The sequence below is a fragment of the Dama dama genome, chromosome 18 (assembly GCF_033118175.1).
Source record: "Dama dama isolate Ldn47 chromosome 18, ASM3311817v1, whole genome shotgun sequence".
Classification (NCBI taxonomy): Eukaryota; Metazoa; Chordata; class Mammalia; order Artiodactyla; family Cervidae; genus Dama; species Dama dama.
This window is the reverse complement of record NC_083698.1, coordinates 76606346-76619503: the sequence shown is the minus strand read 5'-3', so window position 1 is coordinate 76619503 and position 13158 is coordinate 76606346. Positions and strand designations below refer to the sequence as shown.

General features: G+C 39.2%; 1 protein-coding gene across 4 annotated transcripts in view; it reads left to right on the top strand.

Moving 5' to 3' along the window:
* Nucleotides 1–13158, top strand: part of SUGCT (succinyl-CoA:glutarate-CoA transferase) — a 971520-nt gene that overhangs the window by 636873 nt on the left and 321489 nt on the right. For all 4 annotated transcript variants that reach the window (XM_061165661.1, XM_061165659.1, XM_061165660.1 and 1 more), the window contains exon 13: nt 7641–7704. In XM_061165661.1, coding sequence (XP_061021644.1) covers nt 7641–7704 — 64 coding nt within the window. The remainder of the gene's footprint in view (nt 1–7640; nt 7705–13158) is intronic.

The window sequence follows — 13158 nt, the reverse complement described above, 5'->3', positions numbered from 1 at the left end:
TTGTTTTTTTTCCCCTACATACTTTTTCCTTGCTAGTACTATATTACAGACTTTTTTCTGCCATTCCTACCATAGGGCTTTATAAAAAGACTTTCTCACTTAAACTTTTATTTCCCACATGGCTTTAAGGTATACATTTACTCTTTCCCCCCATCATTAATACATCACCATTTGACTCTATCATTAGGCTGTCAATCTGTAAAACTCTTGAGGAAGAATGAGAGACCTTATTTTAAATAGGCCTGATACTTTGCTAGAGAGATTGGTGCACTGTCTACAATTCTATTCTTATCAAGAAGAGGCTTTTGAAATTTCAAGAAGAAACTCAATTTTGAAGAGCTACCAAACCATGAAGGATTGAAGGAAGATAAAATAAGTTAAAGGAAGGACAAAGTACAACATCAGAATTCTCGGGAAGGTCCTTCACCTTAGTTTAAAATAACTCATTATGCAACAAAGAATATCCTGAGTGGCCAGACTGAGGTTCCAGGCATGACATTTCCTTCAAGGAAAATGGCAGTTGAAGTTCCCTAAGGCTGAGGCCCCCATTACGTTGTTAGTGGTCAGAAAAGAAAACACTTTACATTTGAGTTTCTTGGTTAAGGTAATAGAGATCAGAGCGTTGCACTTGGATGAGAGAAGGAAAAGGAGATATTTAGTAAGGATCACAAGAGAAATGTTATACAAATGGTAGCAAGTGGCAGTTCCTGCATTTCTGGTGAAGTTAGACTGGAACCTAGGTCTAAAATGCAGCAGGAGAGAGTTCTGTTAAAATCTAGACAGACTGCCTGGATCCTGAGGTTCTCGAATATGTTATTGAACAGAGCAGGACTTGCCTCACAAACAAGGCTGGAGAGTTTCCTAACATTCCAAGTCATCAGGCAGGGTTTCCAGGGACAGCACTGCCACAGTCTCAGTTGTTCTGAGATTATCTGACCTGATTCACAAAGAAAGCCTATGGAATTTGCTGGACCTCTGATTTCACATTTTATGGGGAGGTGGCCACCAAGCAGGGGAATAAGTCAATTCTTTCTGAAGATGGGGGCTTGGCGTAGCCCATTTACTTCATAATTGTACAAACACTCCAGCAAAGTAGAAATGGTATTACCTTGCTTTGCAAACACAAGAAGAATGTGTATTTCTGCTTTAAATCTTACAATTTTCAATGCAAAGGAATTAATCCAACTTGATAAGAAATTTTCATCTTGGGAATGTCTCAATAGGCATCAGTGGGGGAAGAACTAAAGGGAGTACAGTCCTTAAGCTGCTTTCATGCAAAACTTCAGTCAGCTGCTAGCTTCTGCTTTGCAAAACTTTGACATCTGTCCCTTGACCTTTACCAGCTACCCTTTCACGTTTGACACTTCACGTTTGCTACATGATTAAAATTCAGCATTAATTAATTTTAACACTATCAGTTAAGTTATATTTAGCTAAGAACACTCACTTTTGTCTTTTGTGAGTAGCACTGCAGTATTATTACAAAGAGGTAGTCAGGAGGGCAATAGAGATATGAGAAGAGAAGAATGATTCAGTGTGCAGATAATTGTTTCAAGTGAAATTTAGCGTGGTATTTTTGTTCCTGTCCTCAGTAGAACTGAGATTTAGCACCTCGAGTTGGCATTTAGCCCCCACCCCCACAAAGGAGGAGGCTGTGCTGGGCGGGTGCTGAGAATGAAATTATAGCGCAGTTCTAACACTGGCAAGAATTTTCTCTGGCCAGCTCTCGGCTGCAAAGCTGGTGATTCCAAAAGAAAGGCAAGGCATTCCTAGAAAGGATCTCCTTCTGGCATTGGCTTCACCCTTAATGAGGAGGTTTGACATGGTCATTTAAAAAGCATCATTCCCAAAGTGGCAACCATTCCCAAAGAAAACACTGGAAGCCAGAATATTTACCCACAGAAGGGTTATAGTTCGCACCTTAAAAAGTCACCCAGGAGGTTGTCTTCTTGATGGCTTATTCCATAATGTGACCAATAAGCTCACTGAAAATGGATAAAACTAAGGAAATTTGTCCTCTCTCCCTGAGTTTTCCAAGTGAGAAAACTTTTTTTTTTTTTAGCTTTGTTGGGTCTTTGTTGCATTGCAGGGTTTTCTCTAGTTTCAGGGCGTGGGGGCTTCTCTCCAGGTGCAGCGTGAAGCTTCTCTAGTTGTAGTGTGTAGCACAAGAGCTTATTGCAGTGTGTGGGCTTCTCTAGTTGTGGCACTCAGGCTTGGTTGCCTCTCAGTACATGGGATCTTGGTTCCCCAACCAGGGATTGAACCTGAATCCTCTGCATTGGAAGGTGGATTCTTAACCACTGGTCCATTAGGTAGGTCCCAAAATACATGTTTATTAGTTTATTTATTTCATGCTTTTTTGCTCTGTGGAAAGATTATAATAAAGATAGGGATATGCAAATCTTGCTTTAACCTAAAGCTCAAAATGCTATAGAACTATTACAACTACTACTCTTTAGGATATTAGTGTGAAATTGTGGTCCATAAGTTCACTGGGCCACTGCAATTCTTCTGCCCTTTTTGCTGTTGTTGTTTAGTTGCCTAGTCATGTCTGACTCTTTGCGATCCCATGGACTGCAGCACGTCAGGCCTCCCTGTCCTTCACCATCTCCTGGAGCTTGCTCAAACTCATGTCCATTGAGTCGGTGATTCCATCCAACCATCTTGTCCTCTGTCGTCCCTTTCTCCTCCCTGACCTCAATCTTTCCCAGCATCAGGGTCTTTTCTAATGAGTTGGCTGTTCGCATCAGGTATCAGAGCTGCAGCTTCAGCATCAGTCCTTATAATGAATAGTCATGATTGTTTTCTTTTAGGATTGACTAGTTTGATCTCCTTGCAGTCCAAGGGACTCTCGAGAGTCTACTCCAGCACCACAGTTCAAAGCATCTGTCCTTTAGATCCATGTACAGAATAGCACAAGAGAAGCTCTGCTTTTGGTAGACAGTGCAGGTACTCCGTATGTAGTTTACCCATATGCGTCTCAATAAGATGCAGTAATAGCAATAATAAACTGAATCTGGGGGTTCTTTGATGCAGTATACACAGGTTGCCTCCAACTGGTAAAGACCTAACTTACAAAAACAACTTCATAGCATTTTCATTTGTGTGTGACACAATATGTTTTCTCCAGTAATTCAAATTTTGTGTTCTAGAATCTAGTTCCATGCCCTCATCACATCTTCTACCTACAACTGGGGGGCACTTGATCTCTGGCAGCTTTTGTTTTCCTGCCCACCCAGGGGGGAAAAAACGACAGCCTCTCTGTGCCAAGGATTTAAGTAGCTCTGTTTTAGTAGCCAAGTGTGGTTGTTTTTGTTCAGTCACTCAGTTGTGTCTGACTCTTTGCAACTCCAGGGACTGCAGCACGCCAGGCTCCTCTGTACTTTACTATCTCTCAGAGTTCATTCCAATTCAAGTCCATTGAGTTGGTGATGCTATCTAGCCATCTCATCCTCTGTTGTTCCCTTCTCCTCCTGACTTCAATCTTTCCTAGCATCAGTACCTTTTCAAGTGAGTTGGCTCTTCATGTCAGGTGGCCAAAGTATTAGAGATTCAGCTTTAGCATTTAGTCCTTCCAATGAATATTCAGAGTTCATTTCCTTTAGGATTGACTGGTTTGATCTCCATGCTCTCCAAGGGACTCTCAAAAGTCTTTTTCAGCACCACAATTTGAAAGCATCAATTCTTCAGCACTCAGTCTTCTATATGGTCCAACTCTCACATCTATATATGTACTGGAAAAATGATAGCTTTGACTGTATGGTCCTTTGTCATCAAAGTGATATCTCTGAATTTTAATACACTGTGTAGGTTTGTCATAGCTTTCCTGCCAAGGAGCAAGTGTCAGTTATATTCATGCCTGCAGTCACCATCTGCAGTGACTTTGGAGCCCAAGAAAATAAAACTTGTCACTGCTTCCACTTTTCCCCCTTCTATTTGCCATGAAATGATGTGAGTGGATGCTGTGATGTCAGGTTTTTCTAATTTGAAGTTTAAAGCCGGTTTTTTTCACTCTTCTCTTTCACTCTGATTGAGATTCTCTTTAGTTCCTCTTTACTTTCTGCCATTAGAGTAGTATCATCTGCATATCTGAGGTTGTTGATATTTCTCCTGGCAATCTTGATTCCAGTTTGTGATTCATCCAGCCCAGTGTTTCGCATGCTGTACTCTGCCTATAAGTTAAGTAAGCAGGGTGGCAATATACAGACTTGTCTTCCTCCTTTCCCAATTTTGAAGCAGTCCATTGTTCCATGTAAGGTTCTAACTGTTGCTTCTTGACCTGCATGTAGGTTTCTCAGGAGACAGGTGAGGTAGTCTGGCATTCTATCTCTTTAAGAATTTTCCACATTTGTTGTGATCCACAGAGTCAAAGGCTTTAGTGTAGTCAATGAAGCCAAATTAGATGTTTCTCTGGAATTCTCTTGCTTTCTCCATGATCCAATGAATGTTGGCAATTTGATTTCTGGTTCCTCTGCCTTTCTAAACTCAACTTGCACATCTGGAAGTTTTTGATTCAAGTACTGCTGAAGCAAGCTTGAGGGATTTTGAGCATAATCTTGCTAGCATGTGAAATGAATGTAATTACCTGGTAGTTTGAACATTCTTTGGCATTGATTGCCCTTCTTTGAGATTGGAAAGCTGACCTTTTCCAGTCCTGTAGCCACTGATGTTTTCCAAAATTTGCTGACTTACTGAATGCAGTGCTTTTATAGCATCATCTTTTAGGATTTGAAATAGCTCAGCTGGAATTCTGTCACCTTCACTAGCGTTGTTTGTAGTGAAGCTTCCTCTGGCCCACTTGACTTTACCCTCCAGAATGCAGTTAGTTAACCACACCATCGTTGTTATCTGGGTCATTGAGACCTTTTGGTATATTTCTTTTGTGTTTTCTTGCCACCTCTTCTTTATCTCTTCTGCTTCTGCTGGATCCTTTCCATTCCTGTCCTTTATCATGCCCATCCTTGCATGAAATGTTCCCTTGATAGCTCTACTTTTCTTGAAGAGATCTCTAGTCTTTCCCATTCTGTTTTTTCCATATTGTTCATTCAAGAAGGCTTTATCTCTCTTTGCTATTCCTTGGAACTCTACTTTCAGATGAGTATATCTTTCCCTTTCTCCTTTGCCTTTCACTTTTCTTTGTCCTTCAGCTATTTGTGAAGCCTCCTCAGAAAACCATTTTGTCTTCTTGCATTCCTTTTTCTTTGGGATGGTTTTGGTCACCGCCTCTTGTACAATGTTACAAACTTCTGTCTGTAGTTTTTCAAACACTCTGTCTAGCAGATCTAATCCCTTGAATCTATTTGTCTCTTTCACTGTATAGTCATAATAGGTTTGATCTAGCTCATACCTGAATGGCTTAATGGTTTTCCCTATTTCCTTAAATTTAAACCTGAATTTTTCAGTAAGGAGCTGATGACCTGAGTCATGGTGAGCTCCAGCTCTTGTTTTTGCTAACTGTATAGAGCTTTTCCATCTTTGGTTGTAAAGAACATAATCAATCTGATTTTGGTTTTGACCATCTGGTGATATCCATGTGTAGAGTCATTTCTTGGATTGTTGGGAAAGGGTGTTTGCGATGACCAGTGTGTTCCCTTGACAAAACTGTTAGCTTTTTCCCTGCTTCATTTTGTACTCCAAAGTCAAACTTCCATATGATTCAGGATGTCTCTTGACTTCCTTTTTTTGCATTCCAATCCCCTATGATGAAAAAGATATCTTTTTTTTTTTTTTTTAATTTTGGTGTTAGTTCTAGAAGGTGTTGTAGGTCTTCATAGAACCAGTCAACTTCAGCTTCTTTGGCATCAGTGGTTGGGGCATAAACTTGGATTACTGTGATGCTGAATGGTTTGCCTTGGAAACAAACTGAGATCATTCTGTTGTTTTTGAGACTGTACCTGAGTACTGCATTTCAGACTCTTCTGTTGACTATGAGGGCTACTCCATTTCTTCTAAGTAATTCTTGACCACAGTAGTAGATATAACTGTCATCTGAATTAATGTAGCCCATTCCTGTCCATTTTAGTTCACTGATTCCTAAGTTGTCGATGTTCAATTTTGCCATCTCCTGCTTGACCATGTCCAATTTACCTTGATTTGTGGACCTAACATTCCAGGTTCCTATGCAATACTGTTCTTTACAGCACTGAACCTTACTTTCACCACAGACGCTTCCACAATTGAGTGCTATTTCCACTTTGGTCCAGCTGTTTCATTCTTTCTGGAACTATAAGTAATTGCCTTTTGCTGTTCCCCGGTAGCATATTGGACACCTTCCAATCCAGGGGACTCATCTTCTGGTGTCGTATCTTTCTGCCTTTTCATAGTGTTCATAGGGTTTTCATGGCAAGAATACTTGCAATTTCCTCCTCCAGTGGACCAGGTTTTGTCAGAACTCTTCACAATGATCTCACCTGTCTGTCTTGGATGACCCTGCAGGGCATGGCTCATAGCTTCACTGAATTATGCAAGTCCCTTCGCCACAATAAGGCTGTGATCCATGAAGGGGAGTAGCCAAATGATTCAGCATCAAGCCACCTTTCTGCTGGTCGGGCTCTGATAGAATACCCCTGTCCTAGTAACTGCCTTGACTCTTAACCCTGAGGTCAAGTCTGCCTTGTTTTCTGGATGTGTGCTTCAGTCGTGTCTGACTCTTTGCAACCCTATGAACTATTGTCCACCAGGCTCTGTCCTTGGGATTCTCTAGTTAAGAATACTGGAGTCGATTGCCATGCCCTCCTCCAGGGGACCTTCCCTACCCAGGGCCTGACCCTGCTTCTCTTATGTCTCCTGCATTGACAGATGGGTGCTTTACTACTAGTGCCATCTGGGAAGACCCACTTTTTTGATGAGACACCAAATACCTGTCTTGGTCCGGTGCATGAGATTGAATCAGTCCTCCACGATGGGATTTCTGGCTTTTTTTCTCAGTTGTCCTAGTTTTCTGAGTTTGTGCTAGGTATAAAACCTGGTCTTATGAGTAAGGTCTTGTGACCACTGAGAACATCTTTGGTTTCAGTCTCCTGCTCAGGCCTCTGACTAGGATCTACTCCAACCTGGGCTCCCTATCAGCTGGCTCTGCTCATGGCTTGTCACAGTGTCTTTGATTTGTCCACTTTCTGTAGTCCCTGGGCCTCCTAGATATTCTGATTCACCTTTCAAACTGGACTGACTCCCCACACCTTCCACTGAAGAAATTGCTATGAGCACATATGTACTACAGTGCGCTCCTCTGTTCCAGGTCCTGTTTCCTCTCATATTCTGTCCTTCTGCAGTTGACCTTGGTCTAATCCTGCTTGAGATCATGGAGGAAGAGGCTGAGCTTTGATATTTAGAGGATCAAAAATAGATGAAAAGAGGGGACTCACACCCTGTATTTAAGAGCAAATAGCATTTTTAAGACTAAGAAGACTATAAAAATGAAGTTGGCTAGTCCTTGAGTCTTCTAATTTTTTTTGGCTTCACTTGGTCTAATATAAAATGAAAACATTTTAACCTCAAATAATTTCAAATTAATATCTCAAAAATCTCTATGTTTTGTAATCATTTTTTTCAGTGGATTGAATAGGTAGCTTTTCACATCCCTGGAGATTGAACATAAATTTACTTTGTAAGTAATTTTTCTCTCTTTTTTTATATTTTAGGTGTTACACAATGACCTCATTATGGAGATGAAGCATCCAACTGTGGGGAAGATATCAGTCCCAGGTTTGAAAATCTTTATTTTTCTTAACTCCTTTCTTCATAAATTTATTCCATGTGCTGATATTTGCACGTAACTGATGAGCCTCCAAACAGCTTGTAAAGACATTATCCAAATTTTTTATTTTGGATAAAAGGGGAATCCTAGAATCATACCCACAAGCATGTTTGCTAAGGCTATAGACTTGTGTTTTCACTCTGATTGTCTGGGTGACAAAAATTACTTGTATTATGTAACTCCATTCTGTGGAATCACGGACTCACATAAGTGCTGTATGTTACTGCCAACAGATAGATGGCGATAGATGTGGAAAATATTATGAAATTGCACTTGGCTCATATGATGATGAGAAAGCAAGCCAGGCACCATAGAGGTGGTGTCCAAGCAAGGCTATTGACTTCTCAGGCCAGGGCATTTTTTTTTTTTCCCTTCCCATACTATGGTTTAGGGTATGGATCTTAGCTTTGTTGAGATAAAAAAACCAAATGCTTTCAGTAAGTCCAAAATATATTGAATTTGTAGAAGTTGACTTATACCCAACAGACTCACTGAAGACATTTTGGCCTTAAGGTAAATGGACAAGTTTTTCAGGTCCAGGGAGAGTTCTCTTTCCAGTAGCCGGAAGCCTCAGGCCTAACTTTCAGAGTATCCAAATTGTAGTGACAGCTTGCAATCAACCCATCAGCCCCCATAGACTGTACTTCTCTAGTAATCATAAAATGACTATTCCTCAGATCTGCTGTATCTGTTCTGGCCACTGCTGGAAAGCCCCTCTATGTACTTGTCCACTGAGTCCCTTTCTTTCCAAACTATATGCAAATCATTCCCTTATTTTTTCTTTAATTCTAACAGAATAATAAAATTAGTTAGAATATAACTTTGGTTATTGTTTTCTTGAAACTATATCCTGTTTGCCTTGCTTGAAATTTGAGTATTTCTCAAATCCCTCAGTCACCTCAGTCAAATGGCATAAGTGTTTACTTCTATAGGTATCAGATCTCATTTCTTGAATAACTGCTGTTCTTAAGTTGTTTTGGGGTATAATCTAATTATAAGATTTGGGAGCAGCTGGATAAAAATGTCCCAGAACAGATTAGACATGGCCATTGGCCAAATGAAAAGAAGGAGAGGAGGGAAGTATGATGAATAAAGCATATTGGAGGAAATTCTGATATTTAGGAGTATACAGAACATTATATTGAATTAAGGGAGGTAAGTAAGAGAGAGTAGGTATAAGTATATCAGAGATTGGGATCACATATTAACAGGGAAATGCTATAGGGTATGGGACTTCCCTGGTGGCTCAGTGGTAAAGAATATGCCTGCAATGCGGGGGATGTGGGTTAGATCGCTGGGTCAGGAAGATTCTCTGGAGAAGGAAATGGCAACCCACTACGGTATTCTTGCCTGTGAAATCCCATGGACAGAGGAACCTGGCGGGCTATGGTCCGTGGGGTCGCAAAAGTCAGACACGACTTAGCAACTAAACCACCAACATAGCTATGGGCTATAGAAAAGTAGTGAAAAAAAAAAAAACAGCATGTGGATAAAAACTAAGAAAATTATCTATTCATTTATATTATTGAGCATATATTATATACTGATAAAATTCTAAGATGTACAGCAATCTCTTTTAAATCTCCTTTTGGAAAATTTTATTTTTGTTTCTTTAATTTTGATAGGACCTAGGCATCTTTTTGCTATGTCTATCTTATTTACTAACCTTATATTCTCTCTGTAGAATTATCAACAAAAGAAGTCTCGGATTTGAGGTGACATGCATGTGTTTAGATTATTTTTGGAACTAGAATCTGAGTGTCTTTTGAGGGCAGCACATCTGGACTCCCCATGAAGGGAAGAGGCAATTCCACTCATAGACATCAGATAAAAAGTTCCTCAGCAGCAGGCTGCTCAGATAGGACAAGAGATATTAAATGCAAAGAGAATTTATCAGTAAATAATTAAATTTTTTCTGTGGATTGTCATTTTCATTGATTTTACTTATCAATGACAGTTCTGCATTTCTTTGTAAGGGATGTCCTCATTGGAGACCTCATGAATGCCACAGAAATAGCTCAGATTTTCCCATAAGGCCTCAATGAGTTGAATTTACCAAACAGGCAAGGTGAGTTGAGGTAAAAATGATTTTATGCTACACTGTTTTCTAGTTAGCCAGTGGAGACACATTTTTTAATTCATTAAATGTAGCTCTACAGTTTCACATATATAACTGCATCTTTATATTTACAGTGACAATCATAATTAAAACTATTTATTTATACATCCTTTATTATTAGTGAACCTCTTGTGAACAGTACTGAATTTTCTATACGTTGCACTTATTTGCCTGAAGGATTGTCTGTCTTAGTCATTACTAGAAATTTGTTTCTTGGAGAATAATATTTATGGCACCTTTTAAAGAGAGGTATAAATCCACAGCATTCCCTCAGATTCTCATATTAGAGGTCCTCTATAGGAGATGCTTGTTGATTAAAACCTTAAAACTACTAGTCCACCGATGTTAAATATACTTTTAACAGGGATGGGAAACTATTTACCTCTTCAAAATTTCTTTTTCCTGCTTAAATAATTATTGCCAGCACTGAATACATTGTTCCAATATTTATAAGCATTATCCATATTAAAATAAACCAAGTAGTATAGTCCAAACTGTCTCCTTTATTAATTTATATCTATTGCAGCATGCTATCTTTTCATGTCATTTCCCACTACCTTCAATCTCTAGTAAACAGTTATGAAATTTAATTTGTGTATATGCATGTCAGAGTTAAAGCTTGCTAACTAGTTAATGCTCATGAATTATCTGTAAATGTGAGTTGTAGTTTTGCTCATACTGGTGTTCTTTTCCCATACATTGTTTGTTAAACTACTATCTCATTTGACCTTTATAGTCTATTTTACAGTTAAAGGTAGAGAAAAAAACTGATTATTAATTGGAGTAGAGTTGAGAAAAGGCATCATGTCTCTCTCTGCCCAACTTGAGTCATCCGGTGTTCTGTAAGTCCCCAGTGAGTGGAGCAGTTGTTAGTTTTAGCTCACCATTAGTTTAGTGACAGACATGTCATCACATTGGGCACAAGTTACTAATTTGCTCACAGTTAACTAAGGTAACCTGGTTGAGTGATAAAACCTTAAACACACCCACATTCACACACATAACTCAAGTCACCAAGCCTACCATGTTCCACACACTCTATGATATTCTGGTAGTAAAGTTGTAGCCAGGACAGGCCCAGTCACTCATGGAACTTACAGTTTGCCAGAGATTCTTTTTTTTGAATAATAAATTCAGAAAAATGAGATGGGCATTTCCATGGAGAACCAGAGGCAACAGCAGAATGATCTGAAAGCTCAGATGAGAAAGACCTCGCCTAGAGTGCAGGTCAGGAAAGCTGTCCCTGAGAATGAAGTGTAGACAGACATATGACTGATGACCAGTTGCCAGCTGGGCCAAACTGCTGTGGGCTGAGGGAGGGGTGTGGAGATGCTGAGCAAGGTGCTGGAGGAACTGAGAAAGGGCTGGAATAGAGATGACCCTGGAGAGGTAGCCAGAGGCCAGGACAATAAGACCTTAAGAGGAGCTAATGATCACGTTAGAGACAAATCGAAATGTAAAGGGGATCTAGGCTGAGGTCTCAGATCTCAACTACCTGAGCCATGAGTGGAGGCGGGGCGTGGGTGGGAATGAGACCTGGAGGAAGAGTTTGGGAAGAATCTCAAACCTATTTTTGGCAGATGCTCTCATTAACTGCTTTTAGGTATGATTTCTAAAATGGTTCTAACTTCATGGGAATTTTTCTTTTTCTTTTTTAAATTTTTGACCATACTGCCTGATATCTGGGATCTTAATTCCCTGACCAAAGATTGAACCTGTGCCCCATGCAGTGAAGCAAGGAGTCTCAACCACTAGACCACCAAAATTTTTTGTAAAACTTCTAATGTCCTGAATTTTAAGTTTTCAAATTGAAAAAACTTTCATTTATTAATTAGTGAAATGAAAAAAAGGACATTAAATTTCAGACCACATTTCCTCAGTAAAAGGCCATCATATAAACATCATCTTATGTGTGACTTTAGTGGGAAGATCTTACACTAGTTATCACATACGGAAGGAGTGCCACTTTCCACTGAGCACATTCTCCATTTTCATCTTCTTGTGATTACCACTGGCTACTGGCCTTTTAGCCAAAAAGGAACACATTGTCCTTCCATGTACTGTGTAGGTGCCAAAACAGTCTTGGTGCTGAGTTCCAAACTTCAAAGGATGTCACTGAAATACAATTTGACACATAACTCTAAAGTTTCTCACCATAACTTGTTCCCGATACCTCCTGGTGAATGTGCGTGGCCGTTATTTGATTCTAGTAGCACTTCTGGGAAGTATTTGAGTGGTGAGTGTGTCAGGGTTGTGAGAAGGCAGCAGTGTGCTATCCTACAAAATGATTTTAAATTGAATTACCTTTGTCTGCTGGTCCCCTGATCTGTTTTCAGAAAGCAGCTTTAAATTCTTTTAAATAAAACTTTCTTAAGTTTTTTTTTCCTCATTATATTTTAATATTCATATTTGGAACCTGTAACAATTTTTAGCTAGGGAGCGTTGGGTTCAAGAACAACAGTCATTGCTATGAATTAATATTGTTGTTTAGTCACTAAGTCGTGTCTGACTCACTGTGACCCCATGGACTGCAGCACCCCAGGCTTCCCTGTCCTTCACCATCTCTTGGAGTTATGAATTAATGTAGCTCAAACCAAATTATTGGAATATTGACATTTGGATTTTATGGCTACTTTTTTAGAATTTGAATGTACTTCTTTATTTGATGATCTAACATACTGTATTTCTGAATGTTTTGCAAGACTTTTTTTTAATAAGTGATGATCTGAAACATCTTTCTTTTGTAAGCTCCTGAAGGGCAAAGACACTCATTTTAACTCTAACCAACACCCTTTATACCAAGGTAGTACTTAACAGATGTTTTCTGGATGATGATTAGGATAAACAACTATTAGATGAAAAACAACTAAAATGACTTTTTGACAATTTAAAGCAGTATGCGTTTTTTTATGAACCGATTGGCTACCTATGCAAGCTATCTGAAAGAGATTTATTTTATGTCTTTAGTTTGTTTCCAGTTTGAAGTACATATATTAATTGCAGTGACCCCCTAGTATCTTGCACAGTTACAAATCTTCCTCTTCTGTGCTATACAAGGCTTCAGCTTGCTTTTTAAAAAGTTACTTTTAGCTTTCTTGCTTCCCTTTACATAGAAAATTAGATGATGTTTCAGAAATCACAAGTCCTCAAAGTTTAGTTAAATTACTATAATGGATAACAGCCGTGGGGAAAAGTTGTCACAAATCTTACTAGGAAAAAAGACAAATTAAAGAGGAACAAAAGTCTCAGCTTATATTCCTCCATAAAGTTTAAATATGTTGGT